The 24,672-nt window shown below is 42.2% G+C and overlaps 1 protein-coding gene across 1 annotated transcript in view; it reads right to left on the bottom strand.

Annotated features, from left to right (window-relative positions):
* Positions 1–23,211, bottom strand: part of CPA3 (carboxypeptidase A3) — a 37,850-nt gene extending 14,639 nt beyond the window's left edge. Inside the window, exons 1-6 of the mRNA XM_055128409.1 lie at positions 23,104–23,211; positions 22,937–23,012; positions 17,458–17,582; positions 4,329–4,431; positions 4,076–4,177; positions 1,793–1,894 (exon numbers count right to left, since the gene is read on the bottom strand). Of these exons, the coding sequence (XP_054984384.1) occupies positions 1,793–1,894; positions 4,076–4,177; positions 4,329–4,431; positions 17,458–17,582; positions 22,937–23,012; positions 23,104–23,171 (576 nt within the window). The 5' untranslated portion in view covers positions 23,172–23,211. The remainder of the gene's footprint in view (positions 1–1,792; positions 1,895–4,075; positions 4,178–4,328; positions 4,432–17,457; positions 17,583–22,936; positions 23,013–23,103) is intronic.
* Between the last annotated feature and the right edge of the window lie 1,461 nt (positions 23,212–24,672).

The following is a 24,672-nucleotide window of genomic DNA, read 5'->3' as shown; positions in this document are numbered from 1 at the left end:
CTCCTTTCAAATCACTTTTTTTTTAAATTAATTAATTTATTTTTAGTTAGTGAATCACCGTGAGGGCACATTTACAGATTTATACACTTTTGTGCTCATGATTCCCTCATACAAAGTTCGGGAACCTATCCCTTCACCAGTGCCCATTCTCCACCACCAGTAAACCCAGCATCCCTCCCACCCTCCCCAATCCCATCTCCCCCCACCCCACCCTGCCACTGTGGCAGGGCATTCCCTTCTGTTCTCTCTCTCTAATTAGCTGTTGTGGTTTGCAATAAAGGTGTTGAGTGGCCACTGTGCTCAGTCTCTAGCCCTCATTCAGCCCGCAACTCCCTTCCCCCACATGGCCTTCGACTACATTATAGTTGGTGATCCCTTCTCTGAGTTGCCCTTTCCCCAGAATATGAGGCCAACCTCCAAGCCATGGAGTCAACCTCCTGGTACTTATCAAATCACTTTTGTTCAGGTTTCTAACTTGCGTTTTGGCCATGAACTATTAAATTAATTAATTAATTAATTGTAATGGATTCCCATGAGGTACAGTTACAGACTTACAAACTTTCATGGTTACATTTCAGTCATTCAACGTTCGAGTACCCCTCTCTCCACCAGTACCCATTTCCCACCACCAATGATCCCAGTGTGCCTCCCCCACCCCCATCTCATTCCCCTCCCCACCCAGCCCCGATTCCTGATTCTGTGGTAGGGCATTCCCTTTTGCTCTCTCTCTCTCTCTCTCTCTCTCTCTCTCTCTCTCTCTCTCCTTTTGGGTATTGTGGTATTGTGGTTTGCAATAGAGGTATTGAGTGGCCATCTTGTTTGGCCTATAGTCTATTTTCAGCCCGCATCTCCCATCCCTAGCGGGCCCTCCAAGCACCCTTTACTTGGCGGTCCCTTCTCTAACTGAGTTGCCTTTTCCCTCAGCGTGTGAGGCCGGCTTCCAAGCTGTGGAGCAATCCTCCTTGTACTTATCTCTACTATTCTTGGGTGTTAGTCTCCCTTTCTGTTGCTTTATATTCCACACATGAGTGCAATCTTTCTATACCTATCCCTCTCTTTCTGACTCATTTCACTTAACATGATACTTTCCATGTTGACCCATCTATATGCAAATTTCATGACTTCATCTTTTCTAATAACAGCTGCATAGTATTCCATTGTATAGCTGTACCAAAGTTTCTTTAACCAATCATGTGTTTTCAGGCACTTGGGTTTTTTCCACATTCTGGCTATTGTAAACAGTGCTGCAATGAACATACAAGTGCAGATGTCATTTCAACTATACTTTTTTTTGCCTCTTTGGGATTTATTCCCAGGAGTGGTATTGCTGGGTCAAATGGGAGCTCAATTTCTAAATTTTTGAGAAGCGTCCATATTGTTTTCCCACGTCCAAAAAGAACAAAAGCAACCGGGGTTGGCGTGGATGTGGGGAGAAAGGGACCTTCCTTCACACTTGTAAGTTATATAATAGCAGATGTTCAGATTTTGCACACATAACTCTTGGAGAAACTCTCACGTAGTAGCTGTCCCTGTCTACCCCACCCCTGCCCTCGTCCAAACCCCCAAATTTCCTAATGTCTTATAAAACTGTGACAGTTTAATAAACTGTCAGCTGGAGCCCAACAAGCCCGTGGTACCGAGTGTGAAGCCGAGTCGAGTCCAGAGCGTTTCTTTCCCTCTGGCACAGAGCGTGGTTCGGCTGGTTCGGAGGACCAGCTCTCACGTGCTGCTCAGGGAAATTCCGGGGCCATGACAACCCAGGAGGACTGCGTGAGTGTGCCGGGTCACTTACCTGGTACACAAACCACTGGCAGAAAGCTGGGGAGACCCATTCTCGGGCATGAATGCCACAATCCATGAAGATAGCCTTCTTCTTTTCGTGCTTACTCCCAACCTATTGAAAAGCAAGGTGGAAATGTTGTATAGCTAGAACTCACCCCCATGTGGTCCACTAACTCTGTACCTAAAGCTTTATTCCCCTCATCTCCTGTGTAATGAGTGTGCTTGCAGAGATTCTCAGGGAAGACCATAACATCTGGAGTTTCTATATAACATTATTCATCCCACGGCAGAGCCCGGCAAGCTACCCATGGCGTATTCGATATGCCAAAAACAGTAACAATAAGTCTCACAATGAGAGACATTACTGGTGCCCACTTGAACAAATCGATGAGCAACGGGTTATTCATCCATGGATATTGCATTTTTCAAAATATTAATACTTTTTCTTGCATTAGAGTTTCTTTTAGCTTTTTTTTTTTAAAAAAAATTTTACATTGGACTGCTTTTTATCACTTTATTGCTACCGTGCAGCAAATTGTAATTTTTTCCCCCATACAATTTTCTCTTGATATTCTGGCTTCATGAGCCAGATACGGGTGGCCTGGAGTGAAGCAAAGATACTTTAACTATCTTTCGTTAGGGAGGAGGTACAGTGCCCTGATATTTAGGTTTGTTTTGAGTGGCTGGAGACAATGACGTGATGGTGATTCAAGGTAAGAAACTTCCTCCCAGTTATGCAGAGGGTGCTACCGGAAGCAGTAGCCAGGCTGCTCTTACTTGGGGCCCCCCCGGAGGGGACAGGTGAGAACCTTCCCCGTCCCAAGGGACCCAGCCCTGGCAGCCAGCCGACCTCCACTACCCAACCACCGCCATGCTCCAGGACACTTTCCGGATGCTCCGGCCAAGCTTCACGCATGAATGAAATCCCACGGAACCCAGATAATGCGGAACTTTGTGCTCTTGGACTCTGGACACCATGGGACCTGGAAGCAGAGATCCTCTGCCTGCTATCCCCCAATCTCCCGTGACCCAGGCATCACACCCATAAGCCACACCCTGCCACATCCTGCCGACACTAGATAATCTCATCGACCACCCTCCAGATCCCAATGGCTGCTCCTCCCAGGCGGGAGTATAAAATGAGGCCCCCATAGCCATGCCATCAGACTCCACGCCAGGCTGTTCTCACTCAGGGCACCCCAAGAGGGGGCCAGGTAAGAACCCTCCCTGCCCCAAGGGACCCAGCCCCACGGCCAGCCGACCTCCACTACCCAACCTCTGCCATGCTCCAGGCTGCTTTCTGGAGCTGGAGTGTGGGAGCATTATAAGGCACTTCCTACCCATTTTCCATAATGACCACACCGTATTTGATGGAGTTCAGACAGTAGGCAACAAGTCATAGAGAGTTATATATATGTATATATATATATGTGTGTGTAGATAGATAGATAGATAGATATTTGGCATATCGATTACAGCACGGGGAGTTTGTTACTGACACCTGCTTGAGTAAATTGATGAACAATGGGATGACAGTGATACAGTGATATATATATTTATATATTTAAATATATATATATATTTATATATACATATATAAATATATTTATATATATATTTATATTCCTCTCGGAGAGCCTGGCAAGCTACTCGTGGCGTATTTGATATGCCAAAAACAACAACAACGATAGGTCTCATTCCCCTGACCCTGAAAGATCCTCCAATCGTCGGGAATGATGAGTAAGGAGAGGCTGCTAAAATCTCAGGGCTGGGAGGAATAGAGACGTTACTGGTGCCCGCTCGAGCAAACCGACTAACAAGGGGATGACTGATACAGTGACAGGAAGCAGTGTTTGTACAGAAACCTAGCAGCAGCTGAGTGGCATTATTTGCTTGGCTGTAGAAGGGAATCCCCGTCAATATATGCCTGAAATGTCTCACCCTTCTGGGAGTTAGTGGTCCTGTGATTCTTTAGTTTCTCTTTTTCCTTGTGACATTTATTAGTGTTGCTGAATCTTGATCAATGGGAAATGTTTCATGTACTAGGAATATAATAAACTCTTGCATTATTTTTCTGGGTTAGCCTGCTATGTCTCATAAATGGTTTCTGAAAGAGTTTTCTTGGCTTGGACTAATACCACCTGCCCTTTCTACTCTTGAGTGGCCATCTAGAGCTTAAATACTCCTCAGCAGATAAGACTTTCTATTGTTACACAGTTTCTGTCACAGTATAACTTTCAAAAATCATCATTTCAACGGTAATACAAATCAATAGGCTCTGAATTGTTTGTACCTTTAGAACATAAAGTGGATTGTCTTCAACAGTAGTCCCAATTTTTATGCGTGAGATCATTTTGGGATGTTTATCCAACATCTTTTCCATCCAAGCAACGATCTGAAGAGCAAAACCAATTTTGAGAAACAAGAATAAGAAAAAACTTAATGACACTAAATACTGAGGGTAGATTTTTTTCTTAACGAGAGAAAACTAAATGACACCAAATATTGAAAGTAGTTTTTTGAAGTCCAGGGATTTTACACTGTACCTCGTCCCAGTTATGGTATTTTGTGTAGCTGTGTCTGCCTTTCTTCTCTTCTTTAACATCAAACTGCTTCTCAATCTCTTCCTGCAGATCATCAATCAGGATTCTGTTCAACAGAGAATGAGAAAATACACGTTTACTGGAGAGGGAAAAAATACAGATGTCTCTCATTTTCAGAAATGTTCTCACCCTCCTTCTCTACATAAATTCAGTTTGTCTTATTTTTGGATTCTTTTTTTTTCCTCCCCCACCTCATTTCAGTTTGACTTTTGAGCTCTTCTTTAATTGAGAAAATCAGTTGTCCAACATGGTCACCTCTCATTGTCACACTTTTAATAACTTAAAAAAGTCATTAAAAATTTAAAACTATTGAATGTATCATTAAAATATATATGCTAGAATTTAAAGGGTAAAAAGTCAAGTATTATACCTTATTAATGACATATTTAAATAATATTTTGAATGTACTAGGTTAAATATTATATTCTAAAATTAATTGCTCCTGCTTCCTGGTTACTAAAATATTTGAAATCATATACATGGCTTGCATCATATCATGCTTAGTCAGCACTGATATAGCCACCCCCATCTTCTCTGAAGCATACACATGCCTACACGCATTCCCCACAAGCAGCAATGGATACTGCTATGCACGGACTGACTGTGCGGAATTCCTTATCATTTCATGTTTTTTGAGAGTGGGGAGAAATTAACTACAATGACAATAGTGAGCATGAACTTATTCCTGACCATGTGCTAGGCATGATGGACAATAAATAATTTCATCTGCCCATGAGATTATGATCTTCATTTCAGGGATGGGAAAACCAAGGAACAGTGCTTAGATAGCTGCTGTGTGGGTGGTTATACAGTTGGACATGGCTAGGATAGCTTTGAAGGGGATGAAATTAGATTTGGAGTGTTGGAGAGGCTAACACTGGATGTAAAGGGCTTGCACTCTCTCCTCTTCCCTCTTCATCTTGTCCAGAGTGATCTCATTTCTTTACGTGAGATCTCCAACTCTCATACTGACCCTATTTGCATCTCTAGCTTCCTGAATCCCCTCTGCTCACATGTCTAACTCCCCACCTGACACGTTCACTCCTACATCCACTTGGTTAATCTAGGCCAGGTGCTGTGTGACCTGTTGGATTTTATTTCCTCTTGTCAATTTTCTCACTGTTTTCCCGAGGAGACTTCAAAAGTTTAAATGCTCATAAGATGCATATGGTGGAGTTGGGAATTTGAACACAATCTTGCTCACCTCAAGATTGATGTCTCACAAAAAATCCTAAACAAAACAAGGAACTAGATAGTACAGGATAATAATAAACCCTTGGCCTTGTATTTCAAAACTAATGGTGGGAGTAGGTGAGGGGATGAAGCTCAGGACAAGGGTGACAGAGGGACAGTGGTGGAGGACCCTGGGAACTTAGTGGTGGTGGGGTGCAGCAACTTTGTATATCAACACTGTGAGCTTTAACATTATTTGTAACCAGATTGCCTAAACTACGGTAATCATAAAATAATTATGCCCCCATATGGTTTTTTTTATTATAAACACAAATATTTCATTTTTAGTATCTTCTCATTGGGGTTTCTCTAAAGTCATCTTAGGAACAGTTTTCCCAATCTTGTGTAAGAACAAACCACATCTGACTTAGAACATTTTATATTTATTTATTCATTTGTTGGTCTGTTTGTGTTTTGTGGGCCACACTTAGTGGTTCTCAGGGCTTACTCCTGGATCTGTGGTCAGGGAACGTGCCTGGTGGTGGTCAGGAGACTGTCAGATGTGCTGGGTATTAGACCCGGGCTGGCCGTGTGCAAGGCAATGGTTAGATCCCTGGTTTAACACCCTAAATCTCTGGCTATAGCTACCTTTAATATAGCATAACATGTCTCCTTATACCTGTTTTCAATAGTTTCGAGTAATCCAATCTCTCTCTCTCTTTTTTTTCTTTTCAGGTCACACCCAGTGATGCTCAGGGATTGCTCCTCACTCTGCACTCAGGAATTACTCCTGGTGGTGCTTGGGGGACCACATGGGATGCCAAGGATTGAACCTGGGTCGGCTACGTGCAAGGCAAATGCCCTCCCCTCTGTACTATTGCTCTGGACCCTCCAACCTCTTTTTAATGAGGGTTTTGCCAGAATCATTAAAAATTATGAGAATTATAAGAAAGGGTAGTTTATTAGAATCATATTAAATTACACTTATTTGAGAAGTATTAAATGTTTTATAGCTGTAACTTATTTTTCAGTAAAATTTTGTGTATTTTGATTTTCTATTTATATATCTATCTATATATTTACATTTTTCCACTAAGTGTTTTTTTTTTTCTTTTTGTGTCACACTTATCGATGCACAGGGATCACTCCTGGCTCTGCACTCAGGAATTACTCTTGATGGTGCTCAGGGGACCATATGGGATGCTGGGAATCGAACCCGGGTCAGCTGCGTGCAAGGCAAACGCCCTACTCGCTGTGCTATTGCTCCAGCCCCTCCACTAAGTATTTAAACTAGTTATCATTGGGATATTAAAATCCTTATTTATTTTTATTTATTTATATTTATTTTATTAATTTAAAAGATAACTTGTAGTAACTTTTAGGCTATATTTATATTTTTATAAATAATACCTTTACAGTTTCTGTGTAGTTCTCTCTTCTTCCAAAAATAACATTTTATAATATCCTTGTTTTATTGCAATGACTAAACTCTTTTAACTTTGGAGATATATAATGGTGAGAGAGGTATCACATTTTCTCTTCTGATTTTATTATCTTTTTCAATTTCTTTTGGGTCACACCTGGCGATGCACAGGGGTTACTCCTGGCTTTGCACTCAGGAATTGCTCCTGCGGTGCTCAGGTGACTGTATGAGATGCTGGGAATCAAACCCGGGTCGGCCATGTGCAAGACAAACACCCTACCCGCTGTGCTATTGCTCCAGCCCCTCTCTTCTGATTTTAAATATGAAATCATAAAATGTTCATTGCCATTTTGAGATGAACAAGATAAAACTATTGATACGCTCAATTTTTTTTTCTTTTTGGGTCACACCCGGCGATGCACAGGGGTTCCTCCTGGCTCATGCACTCAGGAATTACTCCTGGAAGTGCTCAGGGGACCATATGGGATGCTGGGAATGGAACCCGGGTTGGCTGCATGCAAGGCAAAGGCCCTAACCCCTGTACTATCGCTCCAGCTCCAAATGTTTGTTTTTTTAAAATATGTGGCTGCATATGAATTTATTAAAACCCTTAATGTTAGCTATTCTGTTACAGCCCTAAGAATTTCATACAGCCAATCTCACAAAGACCCTCATTTCTTTTATTACAAAGCATCTTTAAAAAGTCTGCATACAACGGCCTCCATGCCCAGCCTCTGCCATCTTGATGGGTCCAACTGCACAGCTCCTGAAGTCTGCTCGCCGCCCACCTTTCCATGCAGGTTGATCTTCTGGTTGACAATTCTGAGGCTTTTACAGAACTGGGCTTACATGAGTGAGTGCAGGGTGCTGTCTGGGAAGGGCCCTTGGGACACTGGTGGCAGGAGCAGTGCTGTCTGGTGGTGGTGTGGCTTTGTAATGATATATCAATGCTAAGTATGAGCATTGTGCCTAAATAAAATGGGTTTAAAATAATAAAAGTATGCTTAACTTAGAAAAATACACTGGGCATTGTAATAGTGTCTTGCAGAAGCAAGCATGCTCTCGACAAGTGATAGAAAAAAAAGAAAGAAGATGAAAGTATCTGGCCAGAGGATTTCACAAACACAAGGTCATTGTCCTTTGACGTAGATCCAAGTGACCAAGCAAAATAAAGGGTATTTCCATAGCCATTGAGAGTATTTTTCTTTTATAGCAAAGCCTGGCAATTGCTGTCAATAATAAATAATGTCTTAACCAAAGATAAATACGTACTATCTCCTGTTTTGTAAAGTGGACAACCATGATTTATGATGAAAATATTTAATGAGATCTTAATTTTCTGAAGTTGTGCTTATCTGAATAATTTTCTTCCCTGGATGATATATATGTCATTTCCCATGGACTCTATGACAGAAGGTACTGTCCTACTTTAGAAGCTGAAATACCTCTGCACTGTCCTTTTAGCAGTGATTCCTATGTGGAAAGATGCAGTTAATTTTTTAAAAAACATTCCCAGTAGTCATTCAGCTTACGTGGGTATTTGTTGTGCGTGGTGCTGGGGGTTGAACCCAAGTCATCCGACATACAAAGCCTATGCTTGATCACTGAGCTACACCTACTGTCCCATTCTGGTCACACAGTCTGGTAGCACTCACGTTCTGTGACCCTGGCTGTCCTGTTCACTAAGGACACAGTGAGGTGACAGGAAAAGGTTCTGAGATGAGATCTTATTGGGTTCCCCCTCGAGTGTCACACCTTACTATTACGTGGTCTTGGGTGGGGTTCCTGTCTTTGAGTCTCAGCCTCTTCCTTTTTTATAAAGGGACCAAAACGGCAGCCAGGCTAGTGATGCAGTTGAAATGAAGTGGCATAAGAGAAGGGCTTGCCACACCAGAGGCACCCAGAAATCTCAGTACCACAGTGACACGCGAAGCCGCAAAATCAACAATGATCTCACAGGCTAGTGAAAAAGAGGCTTCAATGATGCGTGGCTGTTTGACTCCGGTATCTCCCATTTCGGATGCTAATGAACTATGACACTGTAGGGCCCAGACTCCTTGTCGGTTTCTTCTTGCTGATTGACTGATCTGAGTTCCCAGGCAGAGCATAAAGGAGGTATGCTCCTAATTAGAGTTTATTTAGCACATGGGACCGGAGCACCGCTCATGAATATTGATTCTCATTAACAGCACAGGCAAGCACATTATTATGCACATTATATTGAATTCACTGTACGCTTGGATTTTGACTTATGATGAATCTGGGATTTTGGAGGGCGGGGACGGGGGGGGGAGGGCGGAAACAACTCAGTGACAACAGTTTTGGAACTGCTGGGGGCGTGAAAATCACAGGGAACCTGGGTGGTCACTCCAGATCGATTAAGTTGCTTTGGGCTCTGAACGGGGGATGTGGCTTTTGCTCCACCTGCTTTCCTAGTGGCAGAATCAGGCAAAAAAAAAAAAAAAAAAGAAATTTTATGGTCCCAGAGGTTGATTCGTAACATAAGGCAGTATTAATTAGTCACAGGAAGCTTGTATCTAAGAATATTTTTAGACTTATACATATCAATTTAGCTCTTGTGGTAACAGCCGCAAAAGAAAACTGTGTGAGCTGAAATACGACCTTTGCACAAATGCAGCTGTGTGAGGACATCAGATCAGTGCCAGATTGTTGCTGATCGGGCCGAGAAATTAAGCCTAAGGCTGGAAATTAAGAACTAGGGCCAGATGTTATTTTCATTGAGCCCTTCCACGCTGCCAGCAGCCAGAGCGAAGCAGATGAAACCAAATTATTTTCTCCCCAATATTATTTTAGCCCTCCACGAATATATGTTTACTTTGTTTAAAAAAAATTCCCAAAGGTAGGCAAGAGGATAAATGTTGCTGAAGAGGGCTAATGTCCCACTGGATCTCGTGTTCCGGAAGGACACACTGTTCAGAATACGATGTCATATCTGATCGTGGAGCTGTCATATGGACTCTCTTAATTGAGTCCTGGCATCACCCCTGTATTCATAGCTTCGGGAGACTCTGAGACATCTGGTGACACACAGAAGTTGGGTTGGAAGCCCACGGTACCCTCACCCCAACATCGAGCTGGGATCCTCATCCCATGGCCTGCTGCAGGAAATGGAATCTCTGGGCTTGACATAGAGTCCCTGTCAACTTCTTCATATGCCATGGCCCTCCTATTTTGACAATTTGAAGGTACCCCCCAACCCCCACCATCTGTTTCTTTTTAGAGAACAAAAAGGAAGGCTGGAAAATGGTGGACCAATGCATGTCCTGGCCATGGATTCTGGGCTCTGTGTGTGTGTGTGTGTGTGTGTGTGTGTGTGTGTGTGTGTGTGTGTACACCTGCTGTAATGGGGAAAGATGTTTCAGGAAGGCAGAATCATGGTTGTGTCTTCAAAATTTGTCTGGACTACTCCTCATGCCTCTGGGTTAGAGGCTACTCAGAAAGCCTGATTTTAGAATTCTCACTTAAAGACATATTTGCACACTTAGGCTCATATTCACAATAACCAAACCCTGAAATTAAAAAAAGTGACCATTTACAGATGACTCGATAAAAAGCTGTTCTCTCGCTCTCCGCTGCTGCATGATCATGGCCCCAGAGGCCAGCTAAACTGCTTTGGGCACCAGCAGCTTCTTGCAGAAATAGTCTCTAGACTGTGAACTGAGCCCCAGCCGCCATCTTATGATGACCACAAAAAGGAGGTACGAGCTTGCAGTGATGCAATTTCTGGCAGAAATTTCCCTGGACTTAGTTACTAAAATACAGAAATCCAAAACCATAGCGGCCGTGCGACCTCATATCTCTTCATTGTCAGCAATGGAAAACAAATATTATCAAATGCTTCCTTTTCTTTTTTTTTTTAAATTTTTTATTGAGTCACCATGTGGAAAGTTACAAAGTTTTCAGGTTTAAATCTCAGTTATACAATGCTCGAATACCCATCCCTTCACCAGTGCTCATATTCCACCACCAAGAATCCCAGTATAGCTCCACCCCGCCCCCTCACACCCCTAACCCCCCCACGCCCCTAGCCCCCCCACCCTGAGCCCCCCCCGCCTGTGTAACTAATAAATTTCACTTTACTTTCACTTTGATTGCATACAATATTTCAACAAAACTCACTATTATTGTTTGGAGAGTCTCTCCCCTAAAGTCAGACCTGCTGAAAAGGACAAATGCTTCCTTTTCAAAAGGTCTGACTTTGGGTGGGGGGAACACTTTGAACAATAATAGTGAGTGTTTTGTTACAATATTGAATGTAGTCAAAGTAAAGAGAAAAGTAAAGTGAAATTTATCAGCTACACAGGCAGGGAAGTGGGGCGCGGGGTGGGAGGGGAGGTATACTGGGGTTTCTGGTGGTGGAATATGTGCACTGGTGAAGGGATGGGTGTTTGAGCATTGTATAACTGATACTTAAGCCTGAAAGCTTTGTAACTTTTCACATGGTGATTCAATAAAAAAATTAAAAAAAAAATAAAAAGCTGTTCTCTCTCTTTCTCTCCCTCTCCCTCTCTTCCATGAAAAGAGTACTCTTCCATGAAAAAAGATTGAAATCATGTATTTTAAGACAAAATGGATGAAACTAGAGGAGATTATGCTAAGTGAAATAAGTCAGGAATTGGAACACAGTCATGGGGTCATTTCATTCATACGTACACTGAATAAATAAAGCAAACGCATGGACATAAAACAAAGCAAACTCCTTGATTTTGGGTGTTAGGACGATGCTGCTTGGATCGTGCTTTGGTGCTTGGAATGTCTTGTGTACCCATTAAAAGTGTAAAGCTAAAACCTTGCAATTTCACAACCAATGATAAATGAGTTAGAAAACAAAACAGTGTGTTGGCGTTCCATAAGATGCCACGGTTCCTGTCAGTCCCTAGTTGAGTTGCTCCGTATTAAACCGAGCACGGATTTCACAGACATACCTCTGTGTTGGGTCATAAAACAGATTTATAAAAACAAAAACCAAACAAAAACAAACAGGATGAAACTGATATCCAAGGCCAGGGAAAATTGGTCATGAGGACTGCTCGATGACTGGAAATTACAAGTGTGTGTGGGGTAGAGGGTAGTTAAGATAGAGGAGGGTCCACTATAACAACATTGGTTGGAAATGATCACTCTGGACAAGATTTGAGTGTTGAAAGTAAGTAAAAAGATATACATGATAAACTTTCAGTATCTGTATTGCAAATCATAATGTCAAAAATGAGAGAGATAGAGAGAGAGACACAGAGAGACACAAAGAGAGAGGAACAGATATATATCTATATAGATATATAGATATATATAGATAGATAGATAGACAGACAGACAGGTAGATAGATAGACAGATAGATAGATAGATAGATAGACAGACAGATAGATAGATAGTTAGATAGATAGATAGATAGATAGATAGATAGATAGATAGATAGATAGATAGATAGATAGAAGAGGTGCTTGGAAGGGAAACTCGGGACACTTGTTTTGTGCTGGGAAATTACACAGGTGGAGGGGTGGGTGTTGGAATATTGTATTACTGAAACCCAATCATGAACAGCTCTGGAAAAACAATAAAGAAAAAACAAAAAAACCACCCCAAAGTAATATACTACATTTATAATTTATTAGGACTCAGAATAGTAATTGAATTACAACAAATTTTAAGTTGTGTTTTAATTAAACATTATATTTAAAGATTAAAAAAGTTTATTCACTAGGAGGGATTGGAGACAGCGAGTTATATACTTATCTCCCTTGACTCTGTGTGTGTCCCTGTATGTCCATGTACGTGTGTTTGTGTTTGTGTGTGTGTGTTTGTGTGTATCTGTGTGTGACCATAGAAACATGTTCATGAGGGTGAGGGGCAAGCTTTCCTCCACTTGATCGATACAAGTAACCAAGCAGAGCTTGATGGCCCTTGGCCACCCCCCAGATAACTTTCTGTTGGACTGCTTTAGAGATGAAGAAAATGGAGATGAGTTACGGGACCAGAGAAATAGGGCAGGAGTTAAAGCATCTGCCTTGCAAGTGACCATCCCTAGTTTGATCCCTGATGCCACATTTGGTTCCCTGAGCACTTCTAGGAGTGATTCATGAGCAGAGTCAGGAGTAGCCATGAATACCACTCGGTGTAGCCCAGCACCCCTTCCCTCCACCTGCCCAGAGCAGAGGGAACTGGCTAGAATCTCAATAAATTGCCAGTGTGAAAAGTCAAATGTACAACGTTTCCAGAAAGCCTACTTCCAGAACTCACTTCTGCCTCTTGCTTGGGCATCTTCCCCAGGTGCAGCAGATGTGGACCTGAGTGATTTCTTTTTGGGCAGAGGAGCCGAAGGCAAAAGGCATGAACTGCCCGACTGGAGTGATTGATTTGAGTACTTATTTGATAGGACTGAGCGGAGACTGGCACTCTGCGTTTGTGTCTGACGGAACGTTATTGGGTAATTAGACATTAATAGGAATCTTGAGTATTGCTGTGTCAGTTTGGTGTAGCTCTATTTTGCATTTTCTACATAATCGTATGTGGATCTTAATAAGGTTTTACTTAATTGTACCAGTTGGGTTTTAATATTATATTAACAATTGTTTTCTGAATTGCCTTTCATTAACAACTCTTTATTTTCTAATTTGAACTTTTGATCAAAGAAAAAGATAATGCTAAAAATTGACTATATGCAATGTAAAAAAATTAGTCACATCATTAAGGTTCTTAACTGCTGAATCTAAATCTACTATCTGCTCCTCTAGGCTCTGTCCAAATGACTGCGATTTCCTGTAGATATTGATTCACCAGTCGGTTTGGGTTTGTCAGTTAATATTTATACTATACAGAGGGCTTTGGTTTTTTTTTGAGTTGGCCTTTTACAAATTTGTAATAGTGTAAATAGAAAGGGAACAAATACACTACTTTAAAATCAAATCTGTCTTAGTAATTTAATTTTCAAAACTGAAAAATATTGCACACAGATGCTTTAAACTAAATAGTGGTTTATATGCACTGTCTAATGAAGGGTATCTAAGTAAATCATTGTGTCAAACCAGCCTCTTAGAGTTTTATTCAGCTTGGTGCCTGGGTCCATCCAGATGTCTCTGTTCTTAGAACCCTCTTCTGCTACTGACTGACACAAAGTAACACATATAATTAATATGCAAATAAAATTATCTATATAATTAGTAGTTGGAGACAGATTTTAAATCGTTCTTGTCTGCACAGATCACTTTACATATTTATATTTCTGAGGAAGGTAACTATCTAATTACGTGGCTTTCCCACAACGGTGGCTAATTTAGGCCAATTTCTAGAAATCAGGTCCTAATTAAATAAAACTCAGTTTTAGGGGTAGTTTAATGCTTCGGTTCTTGATGAAGGTAGTAAGGAAGTATCTTGGCATAAGGCAAAGTGAAAAGCGCACTCTTTGGGAGGGGCTGGGTCTACTCAGTTGGAGTCAGAACTGCTCCCTTAGGGTGTGAGAGAGAGAGAGAGAGGTGTGTGGGCAGGATCCTGAGGTGGACACATGTCAGCTACAGGTTCTACTTTCTTCTGTCACAGTGTCCACACTCAGGTTGGGCTACTAGCTCTCTGTCCACGCTATCTGGATGGTAAGGAAAACATGATACTTCATTTTTCATTCTTCTCTTCAAGCCAAACTACATGAAATTGACCTGTCACTGTCACTGTCACTGTCATCCCGTTGCTCATTGATTTGCTCGAGCGGGCACCAGTAACATCTCCATGTGAGACTTGTTGCTACTGTTTTTGGCATATCAAATACACCACAGGGGGCTTGCCAGGCTCTGCTGTGCGGGCGAGATACTCTCGGTAGCTTGCCGGGCTCTCCGAGAGGGGTAGAGGAATCGAACCTCTGTTGGCTGCGTGCAAGGTGAACGCCCTACCCACTGTGCTATCAGTGACCATCTAAAATTTATTTTAGCCTGGGGCGGTTGCTTTGTAAGTGTTTGTTGACCCCAGGAATCGATTTAGGTTTCAATAAGGGAAATGAAAAGTGTAGAGGGAGGCAGGGAGGTGTTGGAAAACCTGGCGGTGGAAAGAACAGGGAGGGGCTCACCTGGTGGCTGGGAGGGGAAAAGGGCGATTTCTTTTGGATAAACAAATCAAGATGTCATCCGAACCTTGCCATACCTAATTTATAAGGCCCTCTTCATTTCTGCAGTCTTGGAGGTATATTTATGTAGTGTCACTTCTAATTTTATGGTGCAATTATAAAAATCGCGTGCTGATATATTAATTAAAAAAGGGTTAACTGCTGGTTTAATTACTTTTTGTTTTTTGGGGTATCCCCAGTGATTCTCCGGGCTTGTTCTTGGCTTTAGTGCTCAGGGATCATTCTTGGAATCACTCAAGGGGCCACATGTGATGTTGGGGAAGAAACTGCATGCAAGGCAAGACCTTAGTACCTACACTATCTCACCAACCCCTTACTTTTAAATATTTTTTTTCCAATATTCTAACTTCTACATTTGTATCATGAACATCTTGAAATAAAAGTGAAAATGAAACAATGGTCAATAGCCTGCTAGTGTTTCAACCATTAAAGTCATAATATCTTTTGTTCACTTGTCATTTCTTAATTTCAATAGCTTATATTTATTTGTGATATTGTGGCAGTATCAATATTCATTAGACCTCATGATAAGCAGTCAGTCCTGTTCTATAATATGGCTTTCCAGACATCAATAGGATCCTGTAAATCACTCAGGGGGTATTTTGTGTTCTAGCATTAATTTTGACTTACTATTTTGCTTCAGATTGAAATAGAACAAAAAAAGTTTAGTAGTGCTTTGAGGGGGCTGGAGCAATAGCACAGCAGTTAGGAAGATTGCCTTATACACGGCTGATCCGGGTTCGATTCCTCTTCCCCTCTCAGAGAGCCTGGCAAGCTACTGAGAGTATCTCGCCTGCACGGCAGAGCCTGGCAAGCTCCCTGTGGCGTATTTGATATGCCAAAAACAGTAACAAGTCTCACAATGGAGACTTTACTGGTGCCTGCTCAAGCAAATCAATGAGCAATGGGATGACAATGACAGTGACAGTTACAGTGCTTTGAGGATGAGTCTTCATAAAAGGAACTTGGACTGGTGGGATTAAACAGAGCCGCTCAGTTTTAGATCAGGTCACCAAACATTTGAAAGAACAAAATCACATCTTTTATTCAATATTATGAAGTGATTTGTGATAATGTGGTTTTGGATTTCTGTCTTGTTCATGGCACAAAATTAAATTTTGTTTAAGCACAAAATTTCTCTTTGTTTATCTTTAGAGATGTAAGGACCCTGTGGCTGAAGCTTAGAACACTTGTAGAATTCACTTCTCTTGGATTTAGGTCTGAGTTTAATGCTTTGCTTTCACTTTTTCTAAAGAAGAATTTCTCTTACTAAAGAATGATACATCTCACTAATGGAGGGATGGGTGTTGGAACACTGTATGAAACCTAATCATGAACAACTTTGTAAGGGTCTGTCTCACAGTGATTCAAGTAAAAAATTTAAAATATAAAAAATATTTAAAAACACTGTAGCACTGTCGTCCCATTGTTCATTGATTTGCTCGAGTGGGTACCAGTAACACCTCCATTGTGAGACTTGTTGTTACTGTTTTTGGCATATCGAATATGCCACATGTAGCTTGCCAGGCTCTGCCCTGCGGGCAGGATACTCTCGGTAGCTTGCCAGGCTCTCTGAGAGAGACGGAGGAATTGAACCCAGGGTCAGCTGCATGCAAGGCAAACACCCTACTCACTGTGCTATTGCTCCACCCCATTTAAAAACAGAAATTAAAAAGTAGATAACGGAACAAACATGATGACCTCTCAGTGTATGTGTTGCAAGCCATAATGCCCAAAAGTAGAGAGAGAGTATGGGGAATATTGTCTGCCATGGAGGCAGGGGGAGGGTAGGGAAGGGGATATTGGTGGTGGGGAATGTGCACTGGTGGATGGATGGGTGTTTGATCATTGTGTGATTGTAACCAAACATGAAACCTTGTAACCATATCATGGTGATTCAATAAAATTTAATAAAATAGAAATAAAAAATAAAATAAGATAAGAGTGATACATGTTCCCACATTGCTGGCTTTGGGTAAGCCCTGGTTGGGGCATGTCTCCTTTTATGCACTGGGATAATACAGAATACAAGAGTGTGGTACCAGTGGTCACCAGTATGTTTTGGAGTGGGCTACTGCAGGCAATTGCAGATCAGAGGAAGAATTAGAAGGAAGGAGAGTTAAGCAGTTTTGGCCTTATTCTCCCTGGAAGCAACCTCAAGATTTTGTTTGAAAAAAATGTAAGTTTTTAATCTACAGTTAGATTTTATATAAAGTCATAGATTTTATCATAAAGATTAAGTTTTTGTTTCAGGTGGTCTAATGATAAAAACAGTATTTCCCTCTCAATTTCAAGGTGTCCCAAATATTCTCCACTAAACACATTTGAATATTCGATGAGGTCTTACTTGTAATGCATTTCGTTTTGGTCCAAGGCTTTCAGGATGAACTGAGATTCCTTTTCACCAACTTGAAAATCAACCGTCATGTTCGAAGTGATGTAATATGCAGTGTCTGGGTACCAGAAACCAAGCTGTAGGGATGAAGTCAGTGTTAGCGATGGGTGTTTAGTTGCTCACCCACCACATCATAATTAAGAAGTGAGTATGACGCAGACATCATGAGAGGAATTTGGTGCTCAACATGACTAAAGTATGGACTCTTTTTGCAAAGTCATGAGATTTTTGTAGAATATGAAATAACTTCACTATTAAGGAATGGAAAGAAACCATTTCCACTGATGATTATTTTTTTTTCAAGTATCCCTGAGTTTTAAAAATTTGCTGTATACGACCCCATTTTTTTTTTTTTACAAAAGTCTTATGTTAGTACTTATTTTTTTTCCAACTAAAAAGATCTGAAGAGGACTTTTGCTTTATGACAAAAGTGGCAACTGCCTTCAGCATTAGCTCTACGAAAGCACATCTAGAGGTAGTAGACGCCCCCAAGTATTAGTGGGGCCCAGGAAAGTCTTTGCCTGGAATTACTGTTCCAGGTAAAGATCAGTTATGCTTTTCATATATGTAAATGCAATGTTTCTATATTATTTGATATTATTTGGTAGGTTATATTTTTGATTTTGGAATACAAAATTTTTGTTTTTGTAGAAAGAAATGGTAATTGCTTCTTCATTTTTCACCACTTTGACTTATGAAAGATTTAAAGTGAATACTCCATGTTCAGATAGTAAAGAGAAAAATGCATGTCTTCAGAAATCCAAAGGAATGGATAAAAAGTTTTGGTTCATCTCTATGCTTCTACCATTCGGGGTTTGAGTCGAGCTGTTTTATAGTTGACTTAGTCACAACATCTGTCTCTCACTGGGAATATAGATGAACTCTATGACCTTTTCCCCAATCAGACCTCAAAACAGATGCCCCATGTAAACTGTGAAATTACTGGAAATCTTGATTCCAACAGAAAGTTGGATCTTTCGCCATTTTTCTTGTAACATATCTTAGGGCAGCTGACTCTGAGTTTCAGGCCCTTCCCTTAAAAGAGGACTGAGGGACTGAGATGGCATATGCCTTAAGGGGCATGTCTTACATGTGGTCAACCCTGGTGTTATCCTCAGCATGATAATCTGCCCTCCCCGACCCACTACGTGTGTGCACAGTCCTGGATACCTCAGAGTCCCTGAGATGGCGCCAGCCTGAACAGCACCATGTCCTCGGGCTCTTGCACTGAATCACTCTCCCAGAGACTGAGAATCCCCAGGAAGAAATTCCAGGCCTCCTGAGCACTACTGTGAAATGAGCCAGAGTCTGGAACACGCAGACATTTAACAACTGTCTGTTCCTTCTCTTTATTCTCCTAGCTGAGAATTTCAGAAATTTGGCACTTAAGCCCAGGAGGATAGCACTGAGATAAAATAACTAGAGAAGATTCCAATTCTTATAGGTCTTCAGAATTACGCTGCATTGGGAAACCAAATGAAATATGATTCACCAGCTTTGGAGATGTGAAGGAGAGGTTCCATTTATACTAATTACTTGACACTGTAGCATATCCTTGTCTGCCTGACTATTTCATAGTTGAATTCCATGCTAAACCAGATAGTTATGTGGGAATGCATGACTCCAATGACCTAACCAGTATTTACTGGTGTATTTTGCTTAAAAATCCACAGCGTGGCTAGCATACGGAGAATGCAACATGATTGAACTAGGCAGGGGCATATCACTACAATAAGACTTTATCTGTTCTAACAGACTCAGAGAGCTTTCACAAACTTTTACTAGGCAGCTGGCACAAGCTGGATGCGATGGTTATAAGCCTTAATATACGAATTAAGAGAAGGAAAAGGTTAGTGAGGAGAGAAAGTCACTTGTTTCTAACATGCTCATCAATGCCAGTCATGGTCATAAGAAGAATTTTTTTTCCTCCATCTTTTTTCAATTTTTGGTTTTTGGGTCACACCCGGCAATTCTCAGGTGTTATTCTTGGCTCTAAACTCAGGAATTACTCCTGGTAGTGCTCAGGAACCATATGGGATGCTGGGGATCGAACCCAGGTTGGCCACATGCAAGACAGGTCCCTACCCACTGTACTATCACTCTGACCCCACTGTTCTATACTATACTGTACTGTACTGTACCGTCATCCTGTTGTTCATTGATTTGCTTGAGCGGGCACCAGTAATGTCTCCATTGTGAGATTTGTTACTGATTTTGGCATATTGAATATGCCACAGGTAGCTTTCCAGGCTCTGCCATGTGGCAGAATACTCTCGATAACTTGCCAGGCTCTTTGAGAGGGACAGAAGAATCAAACCCAGGTTGGCCACGTGCAAGGCAAACGCCCTACCCTCTGTGCTATCACTCCAGTCTTCTGACCCCCAAGGAGAAATTTTAATTGGGTCATGAGAGTAAATGGACAAAACCTCCTGTAAAAGATTATTCCCAGGCTGGGAGTTGGAGAGTAAGTATGAGTTGGAAGTAATGAAGGAAACATGTTTCTCATGGGAAAAGGTGTATCGTGGTGAAGATGGCACGTAGGAGACAGCAGAGGCTGTCTGTCTGGGAGACACCAACCCCAACAGAAAATGATTTTATAATACAGAGAATGGCCACACCTGTTTCTGAGATGGATCCAAACATCTTTTCAATAGCGCTCACATAGTCTTTACAATAATCATAGAGAGTTGATGTGATTATTGTTCCTGTTTGGCAGAGGGGAAACTGAGGACAGAGATTAAGTCACTTGCCTAAGAGCCCAGGGCTGAGATTTGGACCTCTGAAGACTGTTTCCATTGTAGAGTGCTTTCTAAAGCCACACAGCCTTCAAAAATGAGGAAAATAAACACTCAGACTCACAGAGCAGAAGTAACAGAGAGGTGAGGAAGAGAATGGCTGAAAGGTAAAGAGGATTCAATGGAGTTGACAGAGGGTTGCTGATACTTTGTTATAGGCATAGTGTAGTACCACTTATGCCTGGAACACACACACATCGACAGTTTACTAAATCAGTGTTACTTCATTGAAGAACAAAGCAGAAATGCCATAAGGTCTAATGATACCACTCTTAGGCACATATTTAAAGGATAAGAAAATACTAATTTGAAAGACTATTTGCTCCTCTAAGCTCATAGCAGCACTACTCACAGTTAGCCCAAACATAGTTACAACCTAAATACTAACAACAAATGAACAAAAAAGCTGTGGTACACATTCTCAATGGAATACTACTGTGCCATTAAAAAGATGAACTTATGCCTTTGGGGAATAATATGCATAGGACTTCAAGGGTTGATGCTAAATGAATTAAGGAGGTACAAGATGGTTTCACTCATTTCAAGAAGATAGCACAAATGAATCAGCCCCAAGCATGAAACTTGGTGCAGACTAAGGTCAGAGGGAACGTGGTGGAGAGAGTGGGAAGAAAGCTCTTTCTGGTATTGCAAGCTGTTGGAAATGTGGTGATGAGCCTTAGACACGTGTCCAGGTGCAAAGTTGTTGGGAGCCTGTGCTAGTTAATATTAAGAAAGTTCTTGTCCTGGGGACATGTTGTCTAAAGGCTGGTTTATTAGAAACCCTTGTCTTGGGTTACACAATCTAAGGGCTGACTTTCTTGGTTTTCTAGCTGGCTCTTTCCTAGTTCTATGGCAGAACATGTTGGAGCGATAGCACAGCGGTTGGGCGTTCACCTTTCACTCGGCCAACCCGAGTTCGATTCCTCCGCCCCTCTCGGAGAGCCCGGCAAGCTACCGAGAGTATCGAGCCCACACGGCAGAGCCTGGCAAGCTCCCAGTGTGTATTGGATATGCCAAAAACAGTAACAGTAAAGTCTCTCAATGAGAGACATTACTGGTGCCCGCTCGAACAAATCGATGAACAACGGGATGACAGTGATCAAAATATAACCAAAGAAAATATCATTGAAACGATGTAATTATAGAAAACCATTATTGATGTCTAGAAGCCCCGTACATTCTATACTTATGTATCCTGAACATTCCTGCATATTTTTTCCAATGTCTCTTTCCTTCTAGAGACCTATAAAAGTCTGTTGCTTGTTCAATAAAGACGCTGCATGAGCATTGCTTGTCCAGCCCTCTTTACCCCACTGCCCTTCTCCCTCCGCCTCGGGGACCCTGTTCAACGCGGGGAAGCAGCATAAAGCTGTACTTCTAAAATTATGTAATATCGGCAACCATTCAAAAAGTCAAAACCATTCAAAAAGTTAAAATAGCCAAAGCAAAACAGAACAAGCTGACACCAACGCTTTAAATGGGAGATGCGACCATCACGCATCAGAAAGACAGTTGAGGTTGCAGTGCAGGTGTGACTTTGGGGGAGGCAGAGCTTGAACCGTGCACCCCAGTTCAGGGCTGTTGAGGTTGCCCTGCTCTGCAGGAGTCTGGACGTGACTTGCCAGTGGCCAGTGGCGGAGCAGAGAACCAAGTAATGGCTTGAAATACTCAGTACTTTGCATTGTCCTGATGTAGAGACAAGGGGGTCTGTGACTAGACTAAGTCCCGGGTTTGGTTCTGGGGTTTAAATCTGATGTCCTCTTGGCCACATAACATTGATTCTCTTAGCACCCGAGTTCTGTTTCCGACAAGTTCACCATGACACTGAGGATGTGCCAGACAGTTTGAAGCGATGTATTCAGGAGCCAGCCACATGCAGCATGCCTAGGGGAGTCACCTGAGAGACCCGAAACTTTATAAGATAGGTCCTTATCTCACAATTTCACTCAAAGCTATGGCCTGAAAAGCTTTGTTTGTTTTTGGACCACACCCCGTGGTGCTCAGGGATTAATCCTGGATCTGCACTCAGGGATCACTCCTGGCAGGCTCGTGGACCATTTGGGGGTGCCTGGGATTGAACCTGAGTCAGCTGCATGCAAGGCAAGTGCCCTACCTGCTGTACTATTGCTCCAGACCCAGTCTGCAAAGCTTCGAGAAAGAAGAATTAAAAAATAAATTTGGGGGCAAAATAACCACAGATGAGTGAATAACTAGGCTGGAGTGATAGCACAGCGGTAGGGCATTTGCCTTACACATGGTCGACCCGGGTTTGATTCTTCTGCTCCTTTCGGAGAGCCTGGCAAGTTACTGAGAGTATCTCACTACACGGCAGAGCCTGGCAAGTTCCCCATGGCGTATTTGATATGCCAAAAACAGTAACAAGTCTCACAATGGAGATGTTACTGGTGCCCGCTCGAGCAAATCAATGAGCAATGGGATGACAATGACAGTGACAGTGAGTGAATTACCCAAATAGTTCCTGTCACTTCCTCTGAGTTCTGTCTTTGGTAGCATCATGTGCAGGAAATGTTAAAGCAGAGAGAAGCAGCTTTTAGAGACCAGGCAGGAAAGATACACACACACACACACACACACACACACACACACACTCACAAATGGTCCATTAAAGGCTTTACCTGGTAGGTTTGGGCCAAGTCCTTTAGGAGGCTTGCTTGTTTCTCATCCTGGGGACTCACCCGGAGTACTTTGTCCCTGTAAGGAAGCAAAAGAGGTTAACGGGATCGTCAGGAAGGGCACTGGGTCCTCTTCTCTTGCAGACGGGACCCCGGGCACGGGATTGTACCTATCGTAGCGGACGGGCGTGATGCCGTGGCTGGTAGCGAGCAGAACTGCAGGCAGGATGAACCACATGGTTCCACTGGGCTGGCCTGACACCCAGCGCCCTTTTATGTCTCAGCCCTGGCTGACCCTACACCCCCGCACCCTTTTATGACTCAGTTCTTATCTGGGGGAGCAGCTGATTTCCTCTTAGGGTTCTGCTGGACCAAATATCCTCTCCCGGCATGTTCTAGTTGGGGACGGTGCAACCCAGTGGCAGCTCTGGCACCAGCTGCTCGTTTGGTGGCTATCCCAAAGTCGTGGCTACTGTGATGCCTTCAAAGACAGTTGGAAACGCCCATTGTGCAAATACAGGATGGAGAGGCCAGTGCCCAGGTTGGCTGATAACTTCCGCAAGGTGCAGAGAGCATCTGTTTACTGAGCTGAGACTTGAGCTACCTCTCTGGTGTAATCGAGTGAGAGAGCGATCAGCTTAAATTTATACTCTCAGGCTGAAAGGACTTTGGATCAAGGGTGAATGATTCTTAATCGCATAAACTGTCATTTTAAGGCTGTAGGGGAATCATTGAAAACATTAAAACCACAAAATATTTTTAATGCATTAAAAAATGCTGTGATCTGGAAAAAATATGTGTTCACCATCTCGATTCTAGGACAGAGTCCCTAGTATTTGCTCTGTGCCTCTTTGTGAAGCGTTGAATGGACAGAAAGAGTCACAGCATCCACAAAGCCACTGTCTTCCCTCTGTCATCCTTTGTTCACAGAAAATGAAACATTTTTGTTCTTTTTTCTAAAGCAACTAGGGATCTTGTACAGTATAAGAGCTAACCCTGGTGTTTCAAATTCTCACCTAATACCACTTAGGTTTTATAAAAACTTACCATTAGTTGTTTTCTCAAGCCAAAAGAAAGCCCAAGCGGACTTTTGTTTTTACAAGAAGTGACAATAGCATTCAGCATTCGTTTTGCAACAGCTGTTCTACAAGAATACTTAAGTGTTACTGCTATTACTATCATCTCAGGGAACCACGTCTGATGATGCTGGGGATCAAACCCAGGACCTTACACATGCAAGAACTGTGATCTCCCCTGGACCCACATTTGCACCCGCACAGCCACGGTTCTTTGTGGTAGCTGCACTTCCAAACTCCAAGCAACAAGTGGTCCTACAAAGCTCCTTCCCCGGAAACTACTTTATGCCAGTGAGATCTTTATCGAATCCCCATTCTTTCTCGATGGGAGCATTATTTTAGGTGTTATCTGTGATGATTTGCTAGGTTCTGTTTATGGTATGAAAATGTTTTGCTCATACTGATATGTAGGGTAGTGAATTCTTCACTTTAATGCCACTTTAGCTTGTGAGAGGTTTCTCTGGAGCACCTTACTTTTGAATAATGAGGGGCCCTGAAAGTCAGTTGTTTAAATATTCACTCGTCAGCTTCTGCCTTCAGGGTTTGGATGATTGTAGACGCCCAAGGATGCTTTTTTGAAAACAGAATCAGTGAAGATCACTTAGAGAACACTGGAAACAGTGTCTGGGTTTGAGAAAAGGCAATGCCTTCACCCTGAATCCT

Source organism: Sorex araneus, chromosome 2 (genome assembly GCF_027595985.1).
Source record: "Sorex araneus isolate mSorAra2 chromosome 2, mSorAra2.pri, whole genome shotgun sequence".
Classification (NCBI taxonomy): Eukaryota; Metazoa; Chordata; class Mammalia; order Eulipotyphla; family Soricidae; genus Sorex; species Sorex araneus.
Note: the sequence above shows the minus strand (reverse complement) of the source record. Positions and strands in the feature narration are given on the sequence as shown.